This window comes from Oenanthe melanoleuca, chromosome 15 (genome assembly GCF_029582105.1).
Source record: "Oenanthe melanoleuca isolate GR-GAL-2019-014 chromosome 15, OMel1.0, whole genome shotgun sequence".
In the NCBI taxonomy this organism is placed as follows: domain Eukaryota; kingdom Metazoa; phylum Chordata; class Aves; order Passeriformes; family Muscicapidae; genus Oenanthe; species Oenanthe melanoleuca.
Genome location: NC_079349.1, coordinates 4,580,069 through 4,607,606, shown reverse-complemented (window position 1 = coordinate 4,607,606; position 27,538 = coordinate 4,580,069). Strand labels below are relative to the sequence as shown.

Genomic DNA, 27,538 nt, shown 5'->3' with positions numbered 1-27,538 from the left:
GGGCTGCTGGCCCCAGCCTCGCCTCTAACCCCCGCCTAGGTTCATCAGCTTTAGCAGAAAGTGGGGGCTTCGAGACAATGCAGTAAAACAGCATTTTGGCTACAAATCCTCCCAGGAGCATTGAAAATCAGGCAAGAATCCATTTACCTGGCAGAAGCCCTATTCTTGATGAGGATTCTGGAAAAAAAAAAAAAAAATACAAACAAGCGGTGCAGCAGTTAGTTCTGATTTGGGCCGGGGGCTGTAGATGGTGTCCGAGGGGGGGGCAGGATGCCCAGTGCAGCCTCCGGACCGGGATCACCGGGATGTGGCCGGGATCACCGGGATGTGGCCGGGAATCGCTGCGGGATGCGCGGCTGCTCCTGCCCTAACAAAGGGAGGGGGCCCGGGCTGCCCCAGCCTGGCACCCCCAGGGAAGGGGGTGTCCTGCCTAGGGGGAGCCTCTCGTGGGTATTTATAACCAGGGAATAATATATTGAGAAGGGGGGTATTTTTTGGGCGAGGAGAGGAGGCAGCAGCCTCGTCCTCCGGCTCCGCAGCTCTCGGACCGATGCCCGCAGCACCCCCCGAGTCCCGGGGTGACATCGCCTCCCTCTCCCCCCTGGAGGTGGGGGCGACCCCCGGGCTCCCCAGACCCCACCGGCGCCCCATCCCCGTCCTCAGGGAGCCGAGCCATGTCCGCAGCGCGTTACCTGCTCCCGGGGGGCCGGGTTGGGGCTGGGGGGCTCCGGTTCCTCTCGCTCCTGCCCGCCGCGCCGCTCCTTTGTGCTGGAGCTTTCCCAGAGCATCCCCGAGGAAGAGGCGGCCAAGCAAACTCCTCCTCCAGCAGCCCCCGGCCCCCCCGGCCCTACCTACGGCGCAGGAGGATGCTGCAACTCGCATTAAATTTTAATGCTGGAAATGCGGCCGAGTCACCTTTTCCCCGCATCGCTCCCGCACCGCTCCCGTATCAATCCTAGCACCGCTCCTCCATCCCTCCCAGCACCGTCCTCGCACCGCTCCCGCTGCGGGAGACCCTGGGGACCCCTCTGTCACGACAGCCGCTGCAAAATCCGCTGTCACTCCCTGCCGGGGCATGGTTCGCGATATCACGGGCTCCCTACAGCCGTGTGTGTGACCCAGGGGACACGGGACAAGGGGCTGTCGGGGGCACCCTGGGGACATGCTGGGCAGGATGGCAGACAGACCAGCCCGGCTCGGGGACACAGTCCCGTCCGAGGACAGCCCCCCATGCCAGGGACGGCCCCCCTCCCGTCCGAGGGTTGTGACAGCCCCTCCACAGCGCTGTGCAGCTGCTGGGCTCCCGCATTGTTCTCCGAGTCCCCGCCGGGTCCCCGGGGACCCTTGGTCTCGCCGCCAGCTGCCCACCGTGCCTGGCCGTGTGCTGGCCCCGCTCCCGGATCCCGCGTCCCCCCAGGGCTCTGGAGCTGCGCAGGGACAGGGGGTACCCAGGATGGGGGTCCCACCCAGCTGTGGCTGTGGAACTGATGGGAAGTTCTGCTCCTCGGGTCTCCCTGGCTGCCGGCCCCGGACGGGTTTGTCCTGGGGCGCAGGAGAGTTTCACTCAGCCCATCCCAAAACTTTTTGTTTCTTCTTCTATTTTGCCTTTTTAATTGTGATTTCCTGCAGAGAGAATCCCTTGCTGGGCAGCATTTCCTCCGCTGGTGGCCTTGCTGCTGCAAATGTCATGGATGGGACATTTTCACCGCATCAAACCTTTCCTTCAGAGATCTTCTGAAATGAGGAATTTTTCCAGACCAGCCTCTCCCTGCTGCATTTCCAGCTTTGGCTGCACACTGGGTGTGCAGGAGTGAGGGATGGGTGCCGGGATGGGTGGAGGGGTGTGTATAGCTGTGTGAGAGCGCTTGGAATGGGTACAGGGTGTGCATGGATGCGGGGAGAGCTGCACACTTGCTTGATCCTGCAGCTCCTTTCAGCCCCTGGGAGGTGCTGGAAGAGCAGATGGTGTCTGTGGGGTGGTGGGATGTGGGGATCCTGCAGAGCCGGGCAGAAAAATTCCCCTCCACCTCATCCCTACCCCTGCAGAGCCCCGCGCTGCCCCCGAGAGTGGCACCACTGCCGGCCACGCACCCCATGGCCCTCATCCCCAACTGCCAGCGCCGCCTTGGACAACTTGAGCCTTTATTGAGCTTTGTCCCCGCCGCCCGCGGGACAGACGGACGGTGCCCGGGCGCGGGGGCTGCGGGGCCGCGCTCACTGCTGGACCCTGCGGATGGACTGGACCTGGCCCGTCTGCGCGTGGGACCCCCACTCCCGCACGTGCTTGTACTCGCCCGCGGGGCTGTCGCTCTCCAGGAGGTACTGGAAGCCCCGGTAGCCCGGGTACTGCGAGCAGACCCACCTGCGACAGAGCGGAGAGCGCCGCTGGCTCGGGGCTGGCGGCACCGCGGGGCCGCGGGAGGGTCCCGGCAGCTGCCGGAGCATCCCCGGCTCTGCTGCGGTCCCACAGGCTGCCAGCCCCGGTACTCACGCGCCCGAGCGGACGAGGAAGGAGCCCACGGTGCTGCTGCCCCAGCCCAGGGCGGGCAGCGAGGGGCAGTCGTCGCTCATCTCTGCCCGCTTGCCCTGGAAGTTCTCCTGCTCAAAGAGCATCAACCTGCTCCGTCCGTGGTCCTGCGGCCGAGACGGGCACGGCTGTGGCGCTGCCACCCTGTCCGCGGCCAGCGCTGGGCTCCGGGGGCCGCCCCGCGGGGCGAGCCGGGGCGGGGGCACTCACGGCGCAGGCGACGGGGCGGAAGGAGCACATCCTCTCCACATGGTAGGCATTGCTGCCGCTCCACGCCTCCCAGCACGGGTACTCGCCGCGCTCCAGCACGAACTGCTGCCCCTGGAAGCCGCAGTGCTCGAAGCCTGCCCACCTGCGGGGCGGGAGGGGTGAGACCCCCGGGGTGCCCACCGCCCCGCTCGCAGCCGGGCTGGTGCCCAGAGCAGGAGGCTCGGCCAGCAAAAGGCACTGGGGGCCTCCATCCTGCAACCCCCCTGCTCTCGGTGGGGTCCCGCAGCACCGTGGGGTGGCAGTGCCCCGGGACCCCCACTCACGCCCCGCTCTCGATCTTGCAGGAGCGCACGGTGCTGAAGCCGTGCTCCAGGGTGCTGTAGCAGTCGGTGGTGAACTCGTGCTTCTTGCCCTGGAAGAAAGGCTCATCCCACACCACGATCTGGGGGGAACAGAGGGAGTCAGGGGGCTCTGGGGGTGCCGGGGCCCCGAGCAGATAGTGCAGCCCCATTCCCGGGTGTTCACAGGGCGTGGTGCTGGTCCTGCCCAGGCTCCCCTACCTTCCAGAGACCGGAGGATTTCTTGCAGCGGTGGGTCATGCTGGCTCTGCCAGAGCACAGAGGAAGGGGTGACAGTTAAAGCTGCCTCTCTGCCCAGATGAAAATGACCTCAGGAGCCCAGCACATCCCTTCACCAGCAGTGTGGGGGACGATCAGGGGATTGCTCCATTCTGTGGCTCTGCCTGCCCGGCCAGAGCTGCCACCAGGGCCATGTGGAGCAGCGGGCACCTAGCCCAGTGGGCACCTGGCCCTGGCAGACATCCCTGCCCGTGCCCAGGGAAACTCCTCCTCCCACTGGCAGTTCCCTGAGCCAAAGCCCCGGTGCTGGCAGCCGGTGCAGGCAGGGCAGGGCTGAGCCGGGAGCGCTGCGGAGGCGGCTGCGTGCCCACACTGAGCATCAACACCCTGCCACTGCCACGGGCAGGGACAGCCCCCGATCCCAAATCCCCAATCCCCAACCCCCACCACAGCTCCCGGCGCCGAGGACAGGTCTAGCCCCAGATCTTGGATGCTCCTCCACCTGCTCCCACAGCTGCTCGCTCCCAGGCCCCAGCCATGAGCACAGGGCAGCTGCCCCAGGCTCCAGCGCTTACCTGGGGTGAGACACTGGTGCCCAGGGAGGTGACATGTCCGGCAGCCTCTCGCTGGGTTTTTATAGCCTCCAGATAGAGACAGAGCCCAGGGGAGCATTACTGAAACCCCTAACTCAGCACATGGCGGGGAGGAGGGACCGGGCGGAACAAAGGCGCCGTGTCAGAGACGCTGATGAGCCGGGACGTCGAGCTGGCCCACCGGGCACGGGCTCTGACCCCCGCCCCACAGCTCCAGGGCCGGGCATCGCCCCCAGGCTCTGCCAGCGCTCCTGCCATGTGCCCTCCCTGGCCTGGGGCTGGGCTGGGGCCGTGTCCCAGCTCTGGCAGCGCTGCCTGCACTGGGGGCGCGGGGAGGTTTCCTCACCCGTTTCTGGGAAGTGGGAGGAAGGACACGTCTCCACTTGCTCTCCCTGCAAGGGCAAAGCAGCTCTCCCCGAAATCTGGGGCAGCTCTTTGCAGGTTGGGCACACAACAGCCATGGAAACCACAAGAAGTGGGGACCAGGGGCATGGAAAGGGGTGGTGGGGGTTTGCAAAGGCACGGGAGGAACTGGAGGTGCAGGTCATGACTTGGGAAGAGCTCCTGTCTCTGTGCACAGGAAAGAGTCTGCTGCCACCACATTTTGGGGACCTAAACTCCTTCCAGCTTTGCTCACAGTGACCCATGCACCTCACAAATCATCTCAGGGTGGTGCCAGGGCTCCAAAGCCCGGGCAGAGGCACCTACCCAGCCTGCCCTTCAGAGCAGGCTGCAAGCAATGGAGGCTCTTGAGCCCAATGGGAAAACCCGTGTTCCCAGGGAATGCTGCGTTTAGGGACAGAATTTGCCAGAAAACTGCCAGGAGGCTGAGCCAGAGCTCCCCTCATGCAGCTGCAGCAGCCCTGTGAGCCCCGGGCACCCTGGGGGAGGCAGAGCAGGGCAGCTGGGGAGGCTCAGCACAACTGGCTGCCCCAGGGCACAGCAGGGCTGCACGGGCTGTCCCTGCCACCTGCAAACCCAGCAAACCCTCTTGGCACTGGCACAATTTGTCCCTGGCCTCTCACTGCGGCCTGAGCTCAACTCAGCTGGCGCTGGCCACCAGCACAGTGACCACCACAGTGACACACTCGCTGTCCACGCCGTGTCCTGGCAGTGGGACATGCTCATGGAGCCCGAGCTGTGCCCCCTGGGTGCCACTCAGTGCCAGGCAGGGATGCAGCAGCAGGAGATCCACGGGCAGTGGGACTCACAGAACAAACCCTCGTGCCCGTGCCCTCCACAGCCAGGCTGTGCCAGCTCTGGCTGTCTGCTGCTGGGGCAGCTCTGCTGTGCTGGAGCTGAGCATCTCACAGGATGGGATGGTGCAGTGAGGGGCTTTACAGCGCACAGGGTCCATGGCAGGGCAGAGATTTTGCGTCTGGGGGCTCAGGAATGGCCAAGGATCGATCTCTGCTGCCAGGCCTGCCACAGCACTGGCTCAGGGATACCCACAGGGATGCTGAGTGCTCAGTAACAAGCAAGGCAGCCATCAGGAGCAGAGCTCAGCCCCTCTGAGCTGTTTATCCAATGCCCAGGTTCAAAAGTGCTGGGGGCTGGGAGGGAAAGCAGAGTCAGGAGCAGGGGTGGGTGAGACCTGCTGATTAATGCCCAGGAGGCACAGAGGAGGCAGCACAGGAAGAACACCCACACTGGCTCTGGGAGGAAGAGAGGGCAGGCTAAATTAGAAATCTGAATAAAAACCATGGAAACGAGCACAAATTGAAATCATGAAGCATAAAACGCTGCCCAGCATCGAGGTGAGAACCAGACTGGGCCAGCGCCCAGGGTGATGGAGCAGCAGACCCCACACTCAGCCATGTCACGGGCACAGCACACCTCCTGAAAAACCTCGGGAAAGGAAGGCATCAATGCGTTCTTTTTGTTCGGGATTTTGTGCAATAGCCCAGAGGGTGCAGCTGGATCCCACCACTGCTGGGTGACACATGAGAGGAACAAAAGAGGAGGGCAGCACACGCGGCTCTGAGCCCTCTGCCCGCACACCCTCGGGTGAGGCACGGCTGGTGCTGGATGCTGCGGGAAGCCGGGGGTGCTGGACAGGGGTGTGGAGGTGCAGAAGAGCTGATCAAAGGCTCAGAGAGACTCAGGGAAAGTCCCCCCGAGGTGCCATGGGGTGGGGGAGATGTGGCACTAGAGGCTGAGATGCTGCAGGGACTGGTGCCAGTGCATCCCCCATCAGCCACCCCACGACCCTCCTGCGCCAGTCAGACAGAGCTGACGCCCCAAAACCATGAATATGGTGGTGGCAGAACCAGGCGTGCTACAGGGTGACCGCAGCACAGGGAAAATGGGCTAAAAAACAAAGGAAGAGCCCTGCCAGTGAGCAGAGACGTTCCCAAGGGAGAACAAACACTGTTTTCAGACACTCGAGTGGCTGGGAAAGTGTCAGCTTCGATTACACATCGTTCTGGAAAAACCCAACTCCTGAAGCATTTCAGAGCACTCAGGTCTCGCTTTCTGGCATCTCCAGGGCAGCGCTGCCGGCGCTTGCGGGCACGGAGCGATGCTCCAAGCGAGAGGCTCAGTGTTCGGAGGGGACAGACCCGGGCGCGGCGGGGCTGCCGCACCGTGCGCGGTGGCAGCGCTCGGGAGCGGGGTGTCCCGGCGGGCGCGGGGCCGGGGCGCTGGGCAGGGCAGGTGTTCCTGTGCCGGTGCCGGCGCCGGCCGGGCCGTGCCAGGGCTATATATGCCCTGCCGGGGCGGCCGCACGCGGGGCAGCGGGTGCCGGGCGCGCTGCAAAGTGGCACGGTCAGGTCTTCTGTTGTGCCGGGGGCACAAAGGAAAGTGCTGGGTTCAGCGGCTGGGCACGGGGCCGGGGAGAGGCTTCCAGCTCGCCCAGCGCTTTGCAGGATGTGATGACTGGGCGGCCGCGCAGACACTGATGAGCTGGCAGTTCCTTTGTGCGCCCGCCCGGGGGTCTGCCCTTGCCAGGCTATAAAGTGGGGGCCTCGCGGCGCCCCGAAACACAAGCCCGCTCACTCCAACAAGAAGCAGCAGCTGCCCAGGTAAGAGGACAAAGTCCCCGGGCACCGGGCTGCAGCCGGACCCGAGGTGGGGAGAGGGAAACTCAGGGTCTAAGCCGTGGCCACCGCTGTGGTGGTCACGTCTGGGAGCACCTCAGCATCCCACCGCCCTCCACTCCCCGGGGAGCTGCTGGTGACACTCACCTGCGGGGCCACAGCAGGGTGCCAGCTGCAGGCCCTCAGCAGACCAGGGCTGTCCCCTTCCCACCCCTCACACGCTGCCCCGGTGCCCCCCGGGCTCCCAGGTGCACCCCATGCAGGACGTCCCTGGTGCCTGGCACAGCATCAGGCCCTATCCCTGGGCACCCCTACAGTGCTGGGACCATGCTCAGGGCTCTGCTGACCACAGAAGGAGAGTGTGGACTCCAGGACCTCCTGTGATCCCCCTGGTGAAGGCAGCACCCCTGCCTGTGCCTGCTGGAGAACCTTCCAGCAGCTCCTCTCCTGGCCCTGCCCACCCACCCCATTGAGAGTCCCCGTTCAGATGTTACCGTTCCTGGGGCGGGTTGTGGCTGCCCACGCCCGTGCCTCCCTCCCTCTAACCTGCTGCTGGTGCCCCGTCACAGACTTGAGCCCACCACCGCGATGTCTGAGACCACAAAACCCGCTGCTCCCAGCCAGGCTGCGGATGAGAAGGAGAAGGCGGCTCCTGCGCCGACTCCATCCCTCGACCCAGCTCCTGTCGCAAACAGCAAGGGCGAGGAGCCCTCCCCAGAAGCCTTCAGGGTAAGCCCAGTGCTCCCCACGCGCAGGGACACGCTCCGGGCTGAGGGACAAGGGCGGCATCTCCGGGGCAGGAGGGTTGTTCCAGGGGGAAGGAGGGTGGAAGTGTGGGTGATGCCATCCCTGCTCTGTCTCTCTGACAGCAGGAATGGGATTTGGGCAGCTGCTCCAGGAGGAACAGTCTGAAGGTCCCTTGGCTAGGACAGCTTGTTGGGGAGCACAGGCTGTGGGAGTGCTCTCCCTTGGGTTGTGGTGTCAGGGCTGGCTGCTGTCACCTGCTCCCTCTGGTCACCCCCTGCATGCAGGGGTCTGGTGGGGAGGTGAAGGGGACACTAGGGGGGACAGAGCCAGCACTGAAGTGCCACAGTGATGCCAGGTCAATGTGCCACCGAGGCATTGCAGCAGGGCTGGCACGGGGGGCGAGTGATGCGAGGGCTCCGGTGACACCGAGCCAGGTTGAGAAGGCCACAGCACAGAGCACCTGGACTGCTCCTTTCCACCAGTGTGGGCACTGGCAGCAACACAACCAGGGCCAGGATGAGGCCATCTTGGAGCAGGAACAGCTGTTGGGGGCAACCTTCCTGTGCTCAGGCTGTGCTGGGCATGGCCACGCACAGAGCCCAGCTCAGCATGGGCAGCACCAGACCCGAAGCTGCAGGAAGGCTTGGAGAGCCGAGGGGGACACGTGGAGCAGTGGGGTCACACTGCAGCAGCCTGCCCTCCCTGAGCATGCCTGTCCTCATCCAACCCTTTCCTTGCACCCCCAGATCGTTGTCTTTGACCAGGAGAACTTCCAGGGCAGGCAGATGGAGTTCACTGCCGAGTGCCTGAACCTGGCTGACCGTGGCTTCGACCGGGTGCGCAGTGTCATTGTCACCTCTGGACCGTAAGTGACCCCAGCCACGGAGGGGGCCGTGTCCCTGGGAGTGTTCCTGGTGGGTGGGGACACAGCCTGGGGGCACCCTGGGCACAATGTGAAGTGCAGGGGCATTTCCCTGCTGCCTGGAGCAGAGCACAGCTCGGCCAGCACGGAGCAGAGCGGGCATCCTGGATCTCCTTTGAGGAGGACAGGAGGGCCAGGATGGGTGGCAAGGATGCCAGGGCCACGTGCAAAGCAAAGGCCACCAGAGGCAAAGCCAAGGGCTGAGGAAATGTGTCCATCATTTCAGCTACCTGGAGCTGTCCATGGAATACAAGGGACCTGCAGATTTTAGAGAAGTCAAGGAGATGTGGGATCCTTGGACCAGGCTGGAGCAGGCAGGGATGGGCAGGGACAAGCACATGCCTGCACCCAGGCAGCCGAGCAGCAACGAGGGGGCTGGGCAGGTCTCAAAGCCGTGGGAACAGTTGACACAGGCAGGGACAAAAACGATCCCCAAAGCAGATAACTGAGCAGACGGATGATCTCCATGTTGAAAGAGCATCCCACCACGCTGTGCCTGGCTGGAAACGGCGTGCCCAGGAATGCAGGGGGGCTGGGAGTGCTGTGGGGAGGATGCACAGGACATGGCTTGTCCTGACAGCATCCCTGAGGGACTGAGAGGGTGACCTGGAATGACACCATGCAGCACTGATGACTTTTTTATTAGGAGCCCAGAATATCCATCTCTTCTTGAAACAAATGGGGGATGAAGCAGCCTAGAAGGAGCTCAGATATGATACCTGGGAAGCTGCACTAGACATAGAGAGGGTGGAATTGGGAGGACAGAGAACTGGGTGTCATTGGGGTCCTTGAGAGTCGCCGATGGGACTCTGCACCCAAAACTGTGTTTAGGGAAAGATGAAAGCAAAACAACCAATCTGAGCTTTAGCAGTCAGCTTGAGGCTGCGCAGCCTGGGTACCTGAACACATCTGCTGCCAGCAGGAAAACCCCTGCTGGCATCTGCAGGAAGAGCTGCTTTGCAGGGAAATGGGAAGCAGCAAATGCAGGACTGTTGTGGTGCTGGGGGCTTCTGAGGCCCCACACCCACGACATCCCCAGCACTGCAGCACCTCGTGGCTCTGCTAAAGAGGTGACACTGCAGCTGAGTGAGCCCCATGCTCGGCAGTGGGATGGGTGCCAGCACTGGCTGCTGCTGGAGCAGTGAGGCGTGCCAGGATTGCACAGCCCAGGCAGGAGGGACAACAGAGTCCTGAGCCGACTCTGTGAGGTCACCAGCTGTGCAGGGGTCCTGCTGCTCCCCAGCAGGAAGAGGAGCACTGTGAGTGCTGATGGCTGCTGCAGGTTTGGACACTCACACACCAGTGAGCTTCCAGCCCAGACCCCATGGATCAGCGCTGGCTCTGCACAGGCCACAGTGCGTGGGCTGGGAGAAAGGTGGGAGCAGGGCGGTGGGGCCACAGCCTTTTTGGAGACCCCTCCACTGTCCTGCAAGCTGGCTGAGCAGGAGGGGAACTGCTGGGTGGTACCTGACCTGCTCTTTGCCCTCCTCTCTCCCCAGCTGGGTGGCCTACGAGCAGGCCAACATGCGTGGGGAGATGTTCATCCTGGAGAAGGGCGAGTACCCTCGCTGGGACACCTGGTCCAGCAGCTACCGGAGCGACTGCTTCATGTCCATGCGTCCCATCAAAATGGTGAGTGCTCAGGAGCAGAGAGCCTGGTAGGGTCTGCTGCTCGATGCCTCGCTGCAGCAAAGCTCCAGGGCTTCGGCCACACTGCCCAGCACCCTCCCTCTGTCTTCCCCAGGAGGCTGAGGACCACAAAATCTCCCTCTACGAGTCTGCTGACTTCAAGGGCAACAAGATGGAAATCCAGGAGGACGACGTGCCCAGCCTCTGGGCTTATGGCTTCTGCGACCGCGTGGGCAGCGTGCAGGTGCCCAGTGGAACGTAAGCTGGGCTGCAGTGGCAGCTGCCTCGTGCCAGGCTCCCTGTCCTCCCCAGCTGGCTGCCACGGGCTCCCAGGCAGCCAGAAAGTGCTGCATGGATATTTTGGTGGCATGGATATTTTGGATGGCGTGGCTGTTTTGGGTGCTGTGGCTGTTTTGGGTGCTGTGGTCGTTTTGGGTGGCATGGCTGGTTTTGGGTGGCTGGTTTTGGATGGTGTGGCTGTTTTGGGTGGTGTGGCCTGCCCCCCAGGGGTTGGTGCCCACCAAGGGAGCTCCACCAGCCCCCTGAGCACACGCCAGGCGTGTGGCTGCTGCCTGGAGCTGCCGACCCCGCTCAGGCGCCCTGTTGTTTGCTCTTCCCGCAGTTGGGTCGGGTACCAGTACCCTGGCTACAGAGGCTACCAGTACCTCTTTGAGACCGGAGACTTCCGACACTGGAATGAGTGGTCTGCCTTCCAGCCCCAGATCCAGTCCATCCGCCGCATCCGGGACATGCAGTGGGACCAGAAGGGCACCTTTGTCACCCCCGACGCGCCCTCCGACTGAGCGTGCCGCCTGCTAGCTACGAGTCCCGGGCCCCGTGGGGCACCCCCGCCTCCCCTCGCGCTCGCCTGCCCAGCACTTTCCTTGTACATTGCACATTCCCTGGATGTACTCTACCTTGTGAGGCAAATTAAAAAAAACCAGAAGATTAGAGCTGCTCGGGGGTCGGTGGTGCATGAACGCGGCTCTGCTCGGCGGGATGTGCCAGCTTTGTGCTGGAGCAGGGTGGGGCACGGTGGAGGAGGGTTTGGGCAGGGGATGGGTCTCATGCGGGAGCTCTCCGTGCTGGGGCTGGGACACAGGAGACCCTCGGTGTGGGATAAGGGGGTGGCAGAGGCTCTGCAGCCCAACCCCGCCACCCCCGTGGGGACCCTCTCAGTTGGGGAGCTCAGGGTGCCCCGGGAGCTGCGGAACCAGGGCGGGCTCCAGCCTGCGGGACCGGGGGGCTGCGAGGGGTCCCCGCGGGTGGGATCCAGCTGGGCACTAATTAACATCCGAAAGTACAGTCCATCAAAGACCGATTCACTTCCAAGGAGGTTTTTTCCCCCCTCCCCACCGGGCGCTCCTTTGCGGCCTCATTCCCCTTTCCCATCCCGTTAGCCTCCCGGTGGGGCACCTCGAGCGGCATTTCCCACGCCGCTAATTAGCGACGGCGGTGATTAATTACAGCGATAGCAGCGAGGGCAGCGCTGCACAGTGGCAGCACCGGCAGCGGGGCGGGGACCGGGGGATAACGGCGAGGCGGCGGGCAGGGGACGGCTGGGCAGCAGCACCGGCACGGGTACGGGAGAGACACGGGCAGGGACACGGTGACGGGCACGGACACGAACCCGGGCTCGGTCCCCCGGTGCCCCCGGTGCCGCCGGTGCCCGGCGCGCGCGGCGCACGCGCGGAGCGGCGGGCGGGGATCCCGGCCCCGCGTGCGCGTGACGTCGCCGCGTCTCGCGCCGCTCCGGGCCGGCGGCGGCCCCGGTGAGTGCGGGGGGCACCGGGGGCAGCGGGGGGAGCCGAGCGGGCCGGGCGCCGCCTGTGTCCCTGCCGTTCGTCCCCTCCTCCGGCTGGCAGGTGGCGGCGGCCGGGCTGCGCGGCGGGCGGTGCCTGGTACCGGCTCGGGGCGCTGCCTGGTACCGGCTCCGGGCTCGGTGGGTGGCGCGGAGCGGCGGGGGATGCTCGGTGCGCAGTGCGGGGGGTGCGCGATGCGCGGGGCTGGGGATGCCGGGCGGTGATGCGTGATCGGAGCGGTGCTGGGGACACACAGCAGGGCTGGGTGTGCGGTACCGGGGACACACAGCAGGGCTGGGTGTGCGGTACCGGGGACACGGAGCGGTCCTCGGTGCCGGGTGTTGGGTGCAGAGTGCTGAGAGTAGTGCTGGGTGCCCAGTACAGGAAGCTCTGTGCGGGGTGTTCAGCGCAGGATGCTCAGTGCTGTGTTCATGAGTGGTGCTGGGTGCTCAGTGCTGGGTTCACGGGTGATGCTCAGTGCTGGGTGCTCAGTGCTGGGTGCTCAGTGCTGGGTTCACGAGTGATGCTCAGTGCTGGGTTCACGGGTGGTGCTCAGTGCTGGGTGCTCAGTGCTGGGTTCACGATTGATGCTCAGTGCTGGGTGCTCAGTGCTGGGTTCACGGGTGGTGCTCAGTGCTGGGTGCTCAGTGCTGGGTTCACGATTGATGCTCAGTGCTGGGTTCACGGGTGGTGCTCAGTGCTGGGTTCACGGGTGGTGCTCAGTGCTGGGTTCATGAGTGATGCTCAGTGCTGGGTGCTCAGTGCTGGGTTCACGAGTGGTGCTCAGTGCTGGGTGCTCAGTGCTGGGTTCACGAGTGGTGCTCAGTGCTGGGTGCTCTGTGCTGTGTTCACAAGTGATGCTCAGTGCTGGGTTCACGAGTAATGCTCAGTGCTGGGTGCTCAGTGCTGGGTGCTCAGTGCTGGGTTCACGAGTGATGCTCAGTGCTGGGTGCTCAGTGCTGGGTGCTCAGTGCAGTGCAGGGTGTGCTGAGGTGGCCCCAGGGTGCTCAGTGCAGGATGCACAGCGTGTAGGACAAGGTGCTCAGCACAGGGCCCTCCTTGTACCTTTGTTCTCCCATTCTGCTCTTTGGCACATGGTCCCCTCTCCCCCCTCCCATGGCACTCCTCTGGCAGCCCAGCACTGAGCCGTGCCCCCATAACCTGAGCACTGCTATACACAGAGGCACCCAAGGGCTGGGGCTGTCCATCTGTCCAGGTGTCCAGAGCTCAGCCAGAATTGGGACTGCCCTGCTATATGAGGGTGAGCATGCTGGCCTGGGCAGGTGAGTGCCCAGTGAGAAGCTGTGCCTGTGGGTCTCAGGCAGCATCAGCCTCTGCTGAGGCTCGAGAGGTGTTGGCAGCACCGAGGTTGGGGTGGCTGTGGGATGCAGACAGGCAGGGGGTGCAGACAGGCTCCTGAGCAGCTGCACTGGCTCCTTGCAGCCCACCCAAAGCACTGGCACTCTGCTGGCAGTGCCCATCTGTTACTCAGCTGTGCCTTGCATGGCAGGGATGTGACATCCACACTTTGTCCAGCTCAAGTTCCTTGGGACTCATGGCTGGAGTTGCTGGCACTGGGACCAGCAGCATGAGCTGAGCTGCCCTCCTCTGCAGGCAGGGGATGGTTTGCATCACAGAGGCCTTTGCTCTGTCCCTCACTGTGTTTGTTTGCATGCTCGGGCTCTGTCCAAAAATCATCTCACAGCTTGAAACCCCTTCAGACGCCACCCTCTGCCAGGCGCTGCCGGTGCTTGGACCCGGTTTGGGGAGGTGAGACCCCCTTGGCACAGCCGTGCTGCTCCCTCCTGCTCGGGCACTGAGTGGCTGTGGGTGGGGAGATCCGTGGTTGGTGCTAACAGGTTTCCAGATTGTGTTTCGTGGGAATGCTGCGGGGTGCTCGTGGGGAGCTGCCAAGTGCCGATGTGAGCGGGGTTTGCCATCTGTGCCCCGAGGCTGCTGCGTGTGGCACCACAGGAGCAGCTGTGCTGCAGAGCCCAGAGGGAGCCCAGAGTCTGTGTGGAGGCAGCCCCGAATTTGGGGGGACTGGGCATTGTGTGGGTCCTCCCCAGCATCACCCACAGCAGCTGGCATTGGGGGGCTTCCCTTCATTGTGGCAGGCTGGGGCCTGGGGTCTGTGCAGGACACTGGTGGGCTCCCCATCATGGGCAGGCTCGTGCCACTTCCATCCTCTGCCTGTAGGTTTTACAAACTGTATTAATAATTTCTGTCTCTAATTTAAGGAGATTTTTCCAAAGGCAGTTTGCATTACAAGTACTCTGAGCCTTCGGGGATGTGTGGGATGGCAGGAGCGCTGTTGAAACACGGGGACTGTCAAGAAGATTTTTGGAGAGAGAAAACAAACCCCCAGCAGGTGGTTTTATTTGGCACCGTGCAGATGTGCCTTGTGATGAATTTGTGATGCCTTGAGGAACCTCAGCCTCATGCCCTCCAGATTCCACAGGTAGCAGGCACACAGAACCCGGGAGAAGCTTGCCCTGGTGCCGGCTGCCTGCTTTGGTTCACTTTGTTTTCCAAGCCTTTAGTGCCCTGTTTGCCTCCAGAATTCCTGCAGGAATTCTCACAGAGATTTCCTCTTCAAGGTGAACGATTCCGTTTTGCTCCTTTTCATCCCAGTCCGTGCTGTGGGAGCCCCTTGTCCCCTCCCAGGACAGCAAACAAGAGCAGGAGCAGGGGTTGCTCAACACACAGCGCTCGGAAGTGAAGCAAGCAGCTGCTTCTCACCGTGCATTCCCCAGACTGAGACTGGGGGCTCTGGGGGGCACCCAGGTGCTTCTCCACGGAGGATTGACCACGGGCATGTTGGCTCTGGAGCTGCAGGCTGTGCTGGGACAGGGGAAGCTTTTCCAGGGGATCCCGTGGTGCAGTGGCTGAGCTGCAAGGAGGGTGGGAAAGCAGCCACCCCCCACACCCGTGGCTGGGTGGCACTCAGGGCACAGGCCTTGGTGGCCCAGCGTTTGCAGATGGCAGTGGCAGCAGAGCAGGAGCAGGAGCAGGGCTCCAGCTGGCTGGGGCAGACAGGAAGGCGCTCGGATGTGCCGTGCAGGGCGGTTTGGCTGACGAGGCAGCGGCGGCGCAGGCTCGGAAGGACCCGGTTCCGTTTCTTCCCTTGGTGGTTTCACAAGGGTTTCTCCCGTGCCAGGGCTTGGGGGTGGGTGGTTATTGCCTGTCCTTGCTGGGGCTGGGAGTGGGAGGCCACAAACTGACACATTGCTGAAGTGGGTGCAAAGTTTCTGGCTTTGTGGAGATGCCTAATGCTTGCCTGCATGGCATCGGTTGTGCCGAGCGTGGCTGGGCATTGCTGGAGATCCTGGAGCATGGACTGTGCTCCTGTGGGAGCTGCAGGAAACAGGAAAAAAGGAGCAGAGGAGCTGGGGAAGATGGGGAGGTGCAGCAGTGTCCCCTCTCCCCTCCCTGCCTGCAGAGTGAGCAGTGGCAGCTCCATCCTTGCTGCCCTGCCCTGCCCTCAGGCAGAGCCTCCAGGGCTGCTGCTGCTGCTGCATGGGGAAATAAAACACTTTGATTTTGTTTCTTAAGCAAATTTGAGGTTTTGGGGTTTGTCTTGCAGAAACAATTTTTTATTTGCAGATCCTGATCTTCGTGCGTGCAAGAATGGAGCTTGTTGAGGCTTAGGGTTTGGCGTGTGGATTGGGAAAATATTTTTTGAAGATACTTGGTGTTTTTTCTAGCAGTTCCTCTGACTTCTCTTCCTCCCTGTTGTATGGCAGGCTCTGACCACCCACATTCCTGCAAGGGAATATTTGTGCAGTTTTGTGAGGGAAGAGCTGTGTTTGCATCAAGCGTGGGGAGTGAAAAGGGGGGCTGCAACCCTTGGCTCCCCTCTCCTATGGGGGTCCCCAGACATGCCCTGAACGAGGGGTGAGAGTTGGAGGGACCTGATCAGAGGCATGGAGAGGAATCACAGAATCATCACAGAATCATGGAATGGTTTGGACTGGAAGGGATCTTAAAGGTCTTCTAGTTCCACCTTCCTTCCATGGGCAGGGACACCTTCTGCTAGACCGAGTTGCTCAGAGCTCTATCCAGCCTGGCCTTGGACTCTTCCAGGGATGGGGCAGCTTCCCTGGGCAGGAGGAGCTGGGGGAGAGCTCAGTGCTTTCCCAGAGCACCATCCTCCAGCAGGATGGTGGAGTCACTGGTCAGGCTCACAGGGAGCAAACGTGGGAGTGTCACCAGCAGTGGCACCTCTGCTGGCTTGGCCTTTGTTCCCCTGAGGAAGCAACTGCAGAGTAATTAAGGAAGGGTGAAGGTCTGTGGGTTAATTAAAAGTTAGGAGCTCCCTCTGAAGTGCAGAGCTCATGTCCTATTTCAGCACAAGCACGTTGCCAGGTGCTGGGGAGTGGGTAGGTGCCTCCATCCCTGTGTCCTGCCAGGGCATTCCATAATTCATCTGCCACTCTGTGCTGAAGGCTGTGTCCCTGTGAGATTGGCACAGGGATGCTGAGGTTTCCATCTCTGAATGCTTTGCTTGAAACAGGGATGGACAGAGGGGACTGGGGGCTTACTGTAAATTGGTGGGATTTTTATTGTTTGAGGAACACTGTACCATTGAGCAGGATAATAAAATGTTTTACTAATTGTAACAGCCTTGGGGCCATAAACCAGCAGTCTGCTTGTGCTGTGAAATGTCTGTGGATTCTCTGCTGATAGCTGGAGCTGGCTGGCACACAGTGCCTGTATCCCTGGCTGGGCTCTCTGGGATGCAGGGCAGGGATGCTGGGCTGGAATGGGTGGTGTGGCTCGAGGTTCTCACCTTGCAGGCTTTTCTGAGTGGAGATGATTGAAGCTGGCACACGCTGCCTTAATTCTCAGGGCAGCAGGTTCTGCTGGTTTATTTTTCTAGGTCCTTGGCAGTGAGAATAAATTCCCCTTTGCCCCCTGAGCCTGTTGGTTTCTAAGATGCAGCTGGAGCAGCCTCTGTGTGGTTTGGGTGCTGAGGTGGCTGCTTGAACACTCATCTCTGAACTCTTTTGACTGTTATTTTTCTTCCTGGGATGGTGGCAGTGGTGCAAGTGTGAACCACAGGGCTGCCCGTGCTCTTTGGGGATTTTCCAAGGGACACAGAACTCCAAAGTGCTCCAGACCCCAGGTGTTTTTGCTGGGATTGGTTGTGTTTTCACTGGAACTGGCCTCTGTTCTGGTGGCTGCCCTGAGTTCATGACCTGCAGTGCAGCTTCAGTTTTAGTCACCAAACCCGTCCTGCTCACCGCCTGGTGGCTGACAGCAGCTTCTTTTTTGTTGTGGGGGTTTTTCTGAGTGCTGCAGCTTCGTTTTCATATCTCCCCTCCATGCTCACCTGCAGCAGAGGTACATGCAGAGCCCCTGTCCCACTGCTGGGGTGGGTTTGGATCCTGTTCCTGTGGGATCGATCCCGGTCTGGGCAGTGCTGGGCTGGAGGAGCACGAGCTGGGGGTTGTGCAACACTGCACTCTGTGACCACAGCCACCTCCATGGGGCACTCTGGGCTCCTGGTGGAGATTGGGGCTGGCCCCATGCCCCATGCTTGCTGCCAAGAGAGATATTTGGGAAATGTTTGGAAATGTGCCGTACAAGTTGCCAGCAGAGCTGCCATCAGCAGTGCCAGAGTTGGACTGAGCTCAGGTTGGGATGAAGCAGCAGCCCTCAGGCAAGCTGTGTTTATTTTTGTAAATGAACTGGAGACTATCAATTCAGTAATTAAATATTGCTGATTTGTAAAGAGGCGAGCTGGATATGTTGGGACATTTCTTGCTGACCACAGTTTCTGCTGCTGTTCCGCCACAAGGGCGCCTGCAGATCCTCATCTTTTTATTAAGCACCAACAAATTGAGCTCAAATTTTCCAGGCCACACCTACGTCTTTTGGGGAGGCTGCACTTAATGACAGTCATTTCTGGGAATGGTTTGAAGAAAAATGCAGCTTTTGATGATATGGGGCTTCTGGTGGAAGCTGGTTTTGTGGTTGTTGGTAACACTTTAAGAAATGGTGTTTCCTCAGTGCTGAGGGTGCTGTGCAGGCACAGGGGCTGTTCTGGGGGTGGTTTTTGCCCGTTCCCAGTGCAGGTGCCAAGGTCAGGGGTTTCACTCGGGTTTCACTCAGGGGTTTCGGTCAGAGCTGCTGTTGGAGCCCAGCTGGTGGTGACGCCCTGCACAGCATCAGGAAGGAAGTCACAAACAAGTGTGTGTCTGTGTGTCTGTGCACAGGCAGGATCTGGAGCTGTTTCTGGAGCAGGGTGAGTCGGGTGGGCTCTTAAACCACCCCTGTCCCTGCACCTCGGTGCTCGTGGCACTGCAGAAGCACATCCAGGGGGGCAGTGGAGCTGCAGCCCGCTCTGGAGCTGGAATGCTGCAGTCCCTGGAAGCTCTCAGAGCCAGGCTGAGCAGGAAGCCTCACAGGGAAGCACCTGCACTGCGGATAAGCCCTTGCAGAGTTCATGCAGGGTGGAGTTTCCCTCTGGTTTCTCCTCAGTGCCAAAGCGGAGGGGCCAGTGACACTCGATGGCAGGAGGGGAGACTCGGGTGGCTGGAATAGCCATTAGTGTCACTGCTGGAAATGTTCTCAGGAGCACCCTGCAAGGCCAGGACTCTCTGTGCAGCCAGGGGGAGCTGGCTGGGAATGAATGTCCCAGCAGCAGTGACCCCATGATGGTCCCATGTCCATGCTGTGACCCTGGGAGCAGAGTGACATCTGGAGATCCTGCCCTCGGGGTGTTCTGCTGCAGCTCCGTGTCCCAGACTGTCCCCAGGAGGCTCTGTGCTTGCAGGATGGCTTCAGCCAAGGCTGCTGGAGCAGTCCTTGTGGGAAACCTGGTGTCCAGGGGGTTGGTTCCAAACCTGGAGGGATTTCCATGCTGTGAGGAGCTGGTGCTGCTGCCTTGGCAGGTGGTGAGGCTGGAGAGAGCTTTATTCCTTGGGCTGGAGCCAGGAGGTTCTGCCAGGCCTGCAGGTCCTCTGGGCTCTGTCTCCTTTCACTGTCACTGATTTGGGGGCTCTGGTCATAATTTGGTTTGTGCCTGGTTTCAGCATTTGCAGCAGGCAAGTCTGGAGCTGCTTCCTCTGGTCAAGGCTGTTGTGCTGATCAGTGTGTGCTGGAACTGTGCCCAGCTGGATTTTTGTCCCCTGGGCCTTGAACATCCCATCCCAGCTGCTCAAGACCCCCTGAGGCCTCTCCCTTCCAGGAGGTTGCATTTCCTAAAAGAGCAGCTGCCCTGCTGCTTCCCTCTGTGTCCTGGCTTGGCTGTGAACAGTGCTCAGGGCAGGTGTGCCAAGCCCTGACCACGAGCTGGGACCACCAGCTCCAGCAGGAACACCTTTCCCTGGGGCTCAGAGGAGGCTCTGGGCAGGAGGGGAAGGTGCTGAGGGGGAGATCAGGTGTGTGTGCTAAATAAACAAATCAACACTGTGGCTTCTCTTCCCCATCAGGTGTTTTGGTGGCCACGGGTGCAGCATGAAGCTCGAGTAACAGCATGATGACCTTACAGGGGAAAGGTAAGAGCAAGCAGCAGTGTGGTTCTCCTGGCATGCTGGGTGGCTGCTGCACATCTGTCTGATGATGTTGCACATCTGTCCATGCCCTCACTGGTGCCCCATTGATCCTGTGTTGCTTTCACAAGCAGTGTCAGCCTTGTTCATGCTCAAGTCCCATCAGCATGGGAATAGGGAAGACTTGCTGCCTGTAGGACCTCCTGTCACTCTGCTGTCACTTCCCCATCCTCCCCCACGCTTTGGGTGCCAGTCTTGCCCTGATGCTAGCCAGGGACAGAGCCCCTGGCCCTGGGTCACATCCCTGTCCTGTCCTGTCATTGCACTCAGGGGCTTCAGCCCTGGCACTTTGATTTCTGCTCCCATGTCACCATTGCCTGCCACCATGTGCCAGAGTAGCCTCTGAGAGGTCCCTAATTCCTGCTGGAATGGGAGCTCTCAGAGCCAGTTTGGGCATCTGAAGGGGTGTTGTCTCTGGAAGGGCTGTCTCTGCCCAGACAGCCCTGCACCTAATTACACCATGATTCCAGCACAGTGTCTGCTGGGGAGGAAATGACCCATCTGCCTTCCCTCACAGACTAATGAGACCCATAAATTTTAGGAAATTCTCAGTGGAGAATTGCACAAAAGAGCTGAGAACCAGCTGGGCCTTTTGTGGTTTCCTCCAACCCGTGGCCAGACACGCTCTGGATGTTGTTCAGCCCTCCCAGCACATTGGGGTGATCCCAGTGCAGAGGTTTGTCCCATTCCAGCCCTCCCAGGGGCTGCTGTGTAGAGTGCAGAGCTCAGCAGTGGGGAGCAGCCATGCTCCTGTGGGTACCTGCCTTTCCCACTGCCCACACAGAGTGGGAGATTCCCCACCATGGGGAGGTTGGGTGGGAGCAGTGGGGGCTGGACAGGCAGGGTAGTCTCCAGGGACTCACAGAATCCCAGGATCATTCAGGTTGGAAAATCCCTCCCCAACCAGCCAACCTGAGTCCAACCTGTGCCTGGTCCCCACCTTGTCACCAGCCCAGAGTACTGAGTGCCACATCCAGGTGTTCCAAGGACACCTCCAGAGATGGGGACTCCAAACCTCCCTGGGCAGTCCTTTCCAAGGCCTGACCACTCTTTCCATGAGGAAATTCCTCCTGATGCCCGACCTGACCCTCCCCTGGCACAGCTGGCAGCCCCAGCCACCCTCCCATCACACACAATATGAGAGTCCCTTTGTTCCCCCCCTGCTGGAGCATCTCGGTGGGAACTGCTCCCTGTCAGCTGCTTCTCCTGGAGAACAGAGCACTTCTGTGCTCCAGCCTCCTTTCACGATGCAGCCTTTGCTGCTAATTAGCCTGTCTTGCTCTGCATCGCCCTAATTATTCCAGTTGGCCCTAAATCCTGCCTGCTCCTCTGCCATCCATTGAAATGGGTCTTGTGGCATTTGCAATTATCTTAGGGTGAACATTTGAATATATTTACATGACTGAAACAGATGAAGAGAGCAGGAAGGAGCAGCACTTGTCTTGTTAATGGCTCTGACTCTGCTTGGTGCTGCAGAAATGCCAGAGCTGTTGGGTGTCCCTCTGATCTTCATCCCAGCAAATCCACCCACTTTATCTCATACCTGGGGATGCAGTCGAGGCTGTTTAGCTTTGGTATGTTACCAAGCAGCTGGTCAGGGTGGACCAGGGAGTAAAGAGCCACAAAAATACTTTTGGTGGTGATGTTGTTGTGCTGCCTGGGGAAGGGCATCCCTGGGCTGGCAGAGACTGGATAAAAGGTGGGTGGAAGCAGTCTGGGATGGTGGAGTGGGATGTCAGGGACTGGAAGGGGGGAGCAGAGTGAGTCCCTGAGTGCCTGGCAGGAGGGGCAGGAGCAGGGAAGCTGCCCAGCTCCAGGCTCTCTCCTGCCTGCTCTCTGCTCCACACACAATGCGCTCCTTCGTGGAGGGGAGAAAATGCTTTTCTGGAGCAGCTCTTTGGCCTGTCAGCAAAACAGAATCCATGGACAGCCCGTTCCTTCCACTCCATTCAGCTCCTGCCCCAGCCACATAATCACAAAGAACTGGAAATCCCGGGGTGAGCCCAGGGGAGGATTGCAAAACCTGCACTCGCAACTGGGGCGGACGGGGGGAGGGGGTGGGAAGCAGTGCCAGCATTCCCGGGAGTCCCTCCGGGCACGCAGCTGAGCTGGGCACTTCCAGAGGCTGCAGCCTTCCTGCTGGATGTCCTGCCGAGCCGTGGAAAACCCCAGAAAGTCTCGGTGCCAGATGAAGTTTCACGGATTTCTCCGTCAGGTCAGTTCCGAGGCAGGGCAGGGTGGTGAGCGCTGCGTGTGGCTGTTCACTCTCAGCTGGTTGAATTTCTCAGTGTTTCATTCTAACGGTTTCTCCTGACTCAAGCACTTAAGGCTGGCATGAGAGGCTTTTGTTTTTCTCTTGTTTTGGCTTTCCCCTCCCCTGTGACCGCAGGGTTAAACTAAACTAGACGTAGGGAGGATGCAGGTGGCTGAGAGGTGAGCAGTGCTGGAGTGCTGACTTGGGTTTGGGAGGAGAAACCTCATCGAGGGTCTGAGCTTCATCTGGGATGGAGCAGGCTCTCTGTAAAGATTTTGTTTTAAGGAGTCCCTGAATATACAGTGCCCCTCCTCTCCAAAACATTCCTGGAGCTTTGCTCCAGCTGCAAACCTGTGTTTCTGGGCGCACAAACAGCGCAGAGATTCTCTCTTTGGGTGTGCACTGAGGCAGACTTTAATTACCTGCTGGGTGTAAGGCACCAAGCCTGTGAGGTGCTGATAAGTGAAGGAGGTGATGAAATCCTGGGACGGTGTCAGCACCCCATGGGAGCAGGGCTGGCAGTGCTGTTCTCTTGCAGATGCCCGTGGGGTTGGACACTCGCTAGCAGAGAGCTGAAGCCCCCAGCCTGTGCCCAGGAGAGCAGGATGCGGGTCACCACGCGCCGGGTGCTGCTGCTGGTGGGCTCGGTGGCGGCCCTGATGGTGACCCTGCACCTGGGGCAGCAGGTGCTGGAGTGCCAGCAGGTGCTGAGCGAGAGGAGGCACAGGCTGATGAGGCCCGAGAGCGAGGAGCTGGTGATGGTGGACGCCAACCGCGTGGAGTACCGCTACAGCAAGGACATGCCGCTGATCTTCATCGGCGGCGTGCCCCGCAGCGGCACCACGCTGATGAGGGCCATGCTGGACGCGCACCCCGAGGTGCGCTGCGGCGAGGAGACCCGCATCATCCCCCGCGTGCTGGCCATGCGCCAGGCCTGGTCCAAGTCCGGCCGCGAGAAGATGCGCCTGGACGAGGCGGGCGTGACGGACCAGGTGCTGGACGCGGCCATGCAGGCGTTCATCCTGGAGGTGATCGCCAAGCACGGCGAGCCCGCCAGGTACCTGTGCAACAAGGACCCCTTCACGCTGAAATCCTCCGTCTACCTGTCGCGGCTCTTCCCCAACTCCAAGTTCCTGCTGATGGTGCGGGACGGGCGCGCCTCGGTGCACTCCATGATCACGCGCAAGGTGACCATCGCCGGCTTCGACCTGAGCAGCTACCGGGACTGCCTGACCAAGTGGAACAAGGCCATCGAGGTGATGTACTCCCAGTGCCTGGAGATCGGCCGCGCCCGCTGCCTGCCCGTCTACTACGAGCAGCTGGTGCTGCACCCCGAGCAGTCCATGCACAACATCATGAGGTTCCTGGACATCTCCTGGAGCGACACGGTGCTGCACCACGAGGAGCTCATCGGCAAGCCTGGCGGCGTGTCCCTTTCCAAGTGAGTCTCGGCTCCTTCCTCGGCTTTTCAGGACACAAAGCAGGCTGAAACTGGGGGCAGAGCAGCGTTGCTGGTGTTTGTGCGTGGTTTTAAGGGAGGAGGGACAGCCTGTTGTGCTGCTGTGGGGTTTGTGTTCCTGAGTAAGAAATGGCTTTAATGCTCCCAGTCTGTTGTACTCCACAGAACAGCTTGTCAAGCAAGGATTTCAGGAGCAGGTGACTGTTTAATCTCTCTTGACACTGCAGAAATTATTTCAGTCTCTAATTTGCAAAGAGCTGCTTGCTCTGGAACGTGAGCTCTTTAATGGCTCTTTCTCCACCCGTCCTCAGATGCCTCCTTGGTGTGATTAGTTATGCTGCTAATGGTGATGAGCTGCAGTTCTTGCCAGGTCTGGGGCTGGTATTGCAGCCTAAAAGCAATACCTGCTCAGTGGAGGCACACCCAGCATTCCTTCCTGGCCTCTCCGTGTTTAGGGGGGCATTTATCTTCTCCCACTTTCTTTTCCTCTTTTAATGCTGTTTCTTCTCTAAATGGAGGCTTAAGTTAGGCTTAGCAAAATTTAATCAGCTGTGTAAGGGAATTATCCAAGTCTCTGTATCAGTTGCTGGTGCCCCAGTGGTGAGGGCACAGGAGCCACGGGGGATGTGCAGCTGCTCAGGTTTTCCAGGGTGCCCTGGGAATGCAGCTGGCTCTGCTTCCCTGTTTGCTCAGAGTAAATTGGTCCAGGTTGCTTAAATCAGGTTTTGAATATTCATAGGGGTCACCAGGTGTGTATCTGTGCTACAGCCCACACATCTTACATTGTTTTCCTCTGATAAGCAGAGGTGTCCTGGTGAAACCCTCTGTCCCAGTGCAGGATGGATCTCTCCTGTAGGAAAAGAGGAAGCAGCCCCAAGTTGTGCCAGAGAAGGTTTAGGTTGAATAAAAAGGGTAGTTAAGCATTGGAACAGAATAGTGGTAGAGTCACAATCCCTGAAGGAATTTAAAAGTTATGTGGATGTGGCAGCTGGGGACATGGGTCAGTGCTGGGGGAATGACTGGAGTCACTGATCTCAGAGGGCTTTTCCAACCTTAATGATTCCATGATTCTAAACAGGAGGACCCAGCCTCTGGGGCTGTGGAAAGCCCTGCCAGGGTCTGCTGAGGGACAGAAGCTGTGGCTGCCCCATCCAGGTGGGACAGGACTTGGAGCAGCCTGGGATGTTGGAAGGTGTTCCTGCCCATGGCAGGGAATGGAATGGAATGGGATTTAAGGTCCTGTCCTGTGATTCTCTGTGGAGGTGGCAGCGAGTTGAGCACGAGCCCAGCACTTGCATGAAATCCAACCATTTTGCTGTGTCTTTTGTTTTTTCCCTTTGCTTCCCCCAGGATAGAAAGGTCGACAGACCAGGTGATCAAGCCGGTGAACATGGAGGCGCTATCCAAGTGGATCGGGCACATCCCGGGGGATGTGCTGCAGGACATGGCCCACATTGCCCCCATGCTGGCCAGGCTGGGCTATGACCCCTATGCCAACCCCCCCAACTACGGCCACCCTGACCCCCTGGTCGTCAACAACACGCACAGAGTGAGTGGGGCTGCCCTGGGGGGCACGGGAGAGGGGTCACGGAGCCCTCTGAGCAAGGGGAGCTCCTGAACTGGGTCAGGAAGGAGCAGGGGGGAAACAGACTCACACAGGGAAAACAGAATCACAGAATTCTGGGGTTGTTCAGGTTGGAAAAGGCCTCCCAGAACCTGTGCCCGATCCCCACCTCGTCACCAGCACAGAGCACTGAGTGCCACATCAAACACATTCCTTGGACACCTCCAGAGATGGGGACTCCAAACCTCTCTGGGCAGTTCCAAGCCCTGACTACCCTTTCCATAAGGAAATTCCTCCTGGTGTCCAAGCTGACCCTCTCCTGGCATGGTTTGATGCAGTTTCCTCATCCTGTCCCTGTTCCCTGGGGGCAGAGCCTGTCCCTCCTGACTGTCCCCTCCTGTCAGGAGTCATGCAGAGGTCCCTGCTGAGCCTCCTTTTCTCCAATCTGAGACCCTTTCCCAGCTCCCTCAGCTGCTCCTGGACCTCCAGCCCTTTCCCCTGCTCTGTTCCCTTCCCTAGACATTCTCCAGCCCCTCCATGTCTGTCCTGGAGAGAGAGCCCAGAGCAGGACAGAGCACTCAAAGTGCAGCCATTTCCCTGGGAAGGTTGGGAATGGTTGACAGCAGTGACCCAGAGGTCACTCCATGTTCTCTTCCCCACAGGTTTTAAAGGGGGATTATAAAACTCCAGCCAATCTCAAAGGTCACCTGCAGGTAAGAGCTGGGTGTACCCCGAGGGTTTGGGGGTTTGGGACACACTGAGGTGCCTGTTTCCTGCTCCCTTCCCTGAGGAATGCTGGCTCAGAGCTGACCCTTCTCTTTTGGGGCTCTTCCAGGTGTCTCAGAACACGTCATCTTCTCACTAAGAAAATTAATGATTTCCAGGTAAGACCTTGTTTACTTAATTTCAGGATTTGTGCAAATCTGCCTGCGTTTCTCCAGGACCAGCACTTGGTTTGTGTGATTTCTGTGGATCAGCTGGAGTTCCAGGCACGCTCCCGGTGCCAGGGATCCTTCACTGTCGCCTCAGATCTTCCCACACAATGCTGCTGTGTGGGACCATTTGTAAGGAATTCTTTTCCTGAGCTCTGGGAACAGGATTAAAGCTGCAAAATGAAACTCAGCCGCTTGGGAGGGTTATTGCAGCCCATCCCTGCGGGCAGCAGGGACACATGGAATGTGTGGATGAGCTGAGCTGCTCCCCAGCTGCCTCCGAGGACGTGCCATGGACCTGAGGAAGGGGATAGAAAACAAAGGAAAGCATGATGGAAAACAAAGCTGCTGCCTTGGGCTTCTACTCCACAGACAACTGTTGATGTGTTGGATGTTCTTCCTCCATGCTAAAGCATAATCTATCATTCTTGGTGCTAAAACAAGTCCTTTAAGAGCAAGTTTCTGTGTACAAGCAGATGGCTGGGCTAGAAAAAGATCAGAAGCACTGAGGGAAGATCACGAATTGTGTGTCCCCTGTCCTGGGCTGAGAATTGGTTTCTTTCTGGCCATTTTTTGTGTCACAGAGGCTTTAAAACCTTAGTCAGGCATTGCTGTGCTAGTCTGGGAGAATCCTATTCCTGAGGGGATCCTGCTCCTGAGGGGATCCTCTTCCTTAAGGGATCCTGCTCCTGAGGGGGTCCTCTTCCCAAGGGGATTCTGCCCCTGAGGAGATCCTGTCCCTGAGGGGATCTTGCTCCTGAGGGGATCCTGTCCTTAAGAAATCCTGTTCCTGAGGGGATCCTGCTCCCAAGGGGATCCTGTTCCTCAGGGGATTCTGCTCCTTAAGGGATCCTGTTCCTGAGGGGATCCTTCTTCTGAGGGGATTCTGCTCCCAAGGGGATCCTGTTCCCAAGGGGATCCTGTTCCCAAGGGGATCCTGTTCCTGAGGGAATTGTGCCCCTGAGGGGATCCCATTCCCAAAGGTATCCTACTCCCAAGGGGATCCTGTGTCTGAGGGGATCCTACTCCTGAAGGGATCCTGTTCCTGAGGGGATCCTGTTCCTGAGGGGATCCTGTTCCTAAGGGGATCCTGTTCCTGAGGGGACCCTTTTCCTGAGAGGATCCTGCCCCAGAGGTTCTGTGTTTTATCTCTTCCAGAACGCTGCCAATGGCCTGTTGTTGCCCGAGAAGGAAGAGTGTGCAGTGGGCCCGTGGAAATCGGTTCTCCAAGCATATTGCTTGCTCCTACTGTTGCCAAATGACTGCGCTCCAGGAATGTATTTGCATTTATTTGCAAAGGCCAAACGTGCTCCACGGTGGGAACGTGCCCGGCCTCTCCCAGCGCTGCGTGGGGAATGCAGCTGTGGAAATCCGGACTGGGGGGCGGGAGGAGATTCCCTGTGGGGCTGGAGGACTGCGTACGTCGCGTTTGTGTCTCGTGATCTGTCCCCCGTTCCCGCTGTGGGGAACAGCCCTGCCATCCCTGCTGTTCCGCGTTCCTGGGGTCGGGAAGAGCCACCCTGCTCCTGCTGTTCCCAATTCCCAGGGCCAGGAACAGCCCCCTGGCCCTGCGCAGCCTTTGTGGTGCGTGTGCTCTCCCACCCACCCCCTCCCCGACCCTGCAGAGGCTATTGCAGAGTTAATATATGACCCCTCCACCCTCGGTGTCGGACACCATTAAAGTGTTGATTTGATATTTCATATTTTAATTATTAATCACGCGG

The 27,538-nt window shown here is 59.8% G+C and overlaps 3 protein-coding genes across 7 annotated transcripts; 2 read left to right on the top strand and 1 right to left on the bottom strand.

Moving 5' to 3' along the window:
• Positions 1-2,133: 2,133 nt before the first annotated feature.
• Positions 2,134-3,336, bottom strand: CRYBA4 (crystallin beta A4). Its single transcript, XM_056504441.1, has 5 exons — positions 3,298-3,336; positions 3,061-3,179; positions 2,738-2,879; positions 2,492-2,634; positions 2,134-2,362 (listed from the first exon to the last, which is right to left on the bottom strand). Exons 1-5 carry the CDS (start codon positions 3,334-3,336, stop codon positions 2,215-2,217), a joined length of 591 nt encoding a protein of 196 aa, XP_056360416.1. The 3' UTR covers positions 2,134-2,214.
• Positions 3,337-7,534: 4,198 nt separating this feature from the next.
• CRYBB1 (crystallin beta B1) lies at positions 7,535-11,196 on the top strand. The gene is made up of 5 exons (XM_056504428.1): positions 7,535-7,675; positions 8,440-8,558; positions 10,115-10,247; positions 10,360-10,502; positions 10,867-11,196. Exons 1-5 carry the CDS (start codon positions 7,535-7,537, stop codon positions 11,045-11,047), a joined length of 717 nt encoding a protein of 238 aa, XP_056360403.1. The 3' UTR covers positions 11,048-11,196.
• Positions 11,197-11,940: 744 nt separating this feature from the next.
• TPST2 (tyrosylprotein sulfotransferase 2) lies at positions 11,941-27,508 on the top strand. 5 transcript variants are annotated; one of them, XM_056504254.1, is made up of 8 exons: positions 11,954-12,016; positions 19,486-19,551; positions 21,728-21,820; positions 22,398-23,300; positions 24,669-24,867; positions 25,545-25,595; positions 25,718-25,766; positions 26,973-27,508. In XM_056504254.1, the coding sequence occupies exons 4-7, from the start codon at positions 22,465-22,467 to the stop codon at positions 25,745-25,747; spliced, it is 1,116 nt and encodes a 371-aa protein (XP_056360229.1). In that variant the 5' UTR covers positions 11,954-12,016; positions 19,486-19,551; positions 21,728-21,820; positions 22,398-22,464; the 3' UTR covers positions 25,748-25,766; positions 26,973-27,508. The 5 variants fall into 5 exon arrangements, with proteins under 5 accessions (XP_056360231.1, XP_056360229.1, XP_056360232.1 ...); XM_056504255.1 differs by lacking the exon at positions 11,954-12,016 and adding an exon at positions 13,730-13,816; XM_056504256.1 differs by lacking the exon at positions 21,728-21,820 and having other exon boundaries at positions 11,941-12,016.
• Positions 27,509-27,538: the final 30 nt, after the last annotated feature.

Excerpts from the sequence above, each read along its gene's own strand:
- CRYBA4 (XM_056504441.1), bottom strand. The coding sequence starts at position 3,336 with ATGACCCACCGCTGCAAGAAATCCTCCGGTCTCTGGAAG. Across the intron at positions 3,180-3,297 it reads AATCCTCCGGTCTCTGGAAG|ATCGTGGTGTGGGATGAGCC; the intron begins GTAGGGGAGCCT and ends TGTTCCCCCCAG. Across the intron at positions 2,363-2,491 it reads TTCCTCGTCCGCTCGGGCGC|GTGGGTCTGCTCGCAGTACC; the intron begins GTGAGTACCGGG and ends GCTCTGTCGCAG.
- CRYBB1 (XM_056504428.1), top strand. The coding sequence starts at position 7,535 with ATGTCTGAGACCACAAAACCCGCTGCTCCCAGCCAGGCTGCGGATGAG. Across the intron at positions 10,248-10,359 it reads CCATGCGTCCCATCAAAATG|GAGGCTGAGGACCACAAAAT; the intron begins GTGAGTGCTCAG and ends TGTCTTCCCCAG. Across the intron at positions 10,503-10,866 it reads GTGCAGGTGCCCAGTGGAAC|TTGGGTCGGGTACCAGTACC; the intron begins GTAAGCTGGGCT and ends CTCTTCCCGCAG.
- TPST2 (XM_056504256.1), top strand. The coding sequence starts at position 22,465 with ATGCGGGTCACCACGCGCCGGGTGCTGCTGCTGGTGGGCTCGGTGGCG. Across the intron at positions 23,301-24,668 it reads GGCGGCGTGTCCCTTTCCAA|GATAGAAAGGTCGACAGACC; the intron begins GTGAGTCTCGGC and ends TGCTTCCCCCAG. Across the intron at positions 25,596-25,717 it reads ATCTCAAAGGTCACCTGCAG|GTGTCTCAGAACACGTCATC; the intron begins GTAAGAGCTGGG and ends GGGCTCTTCCAG.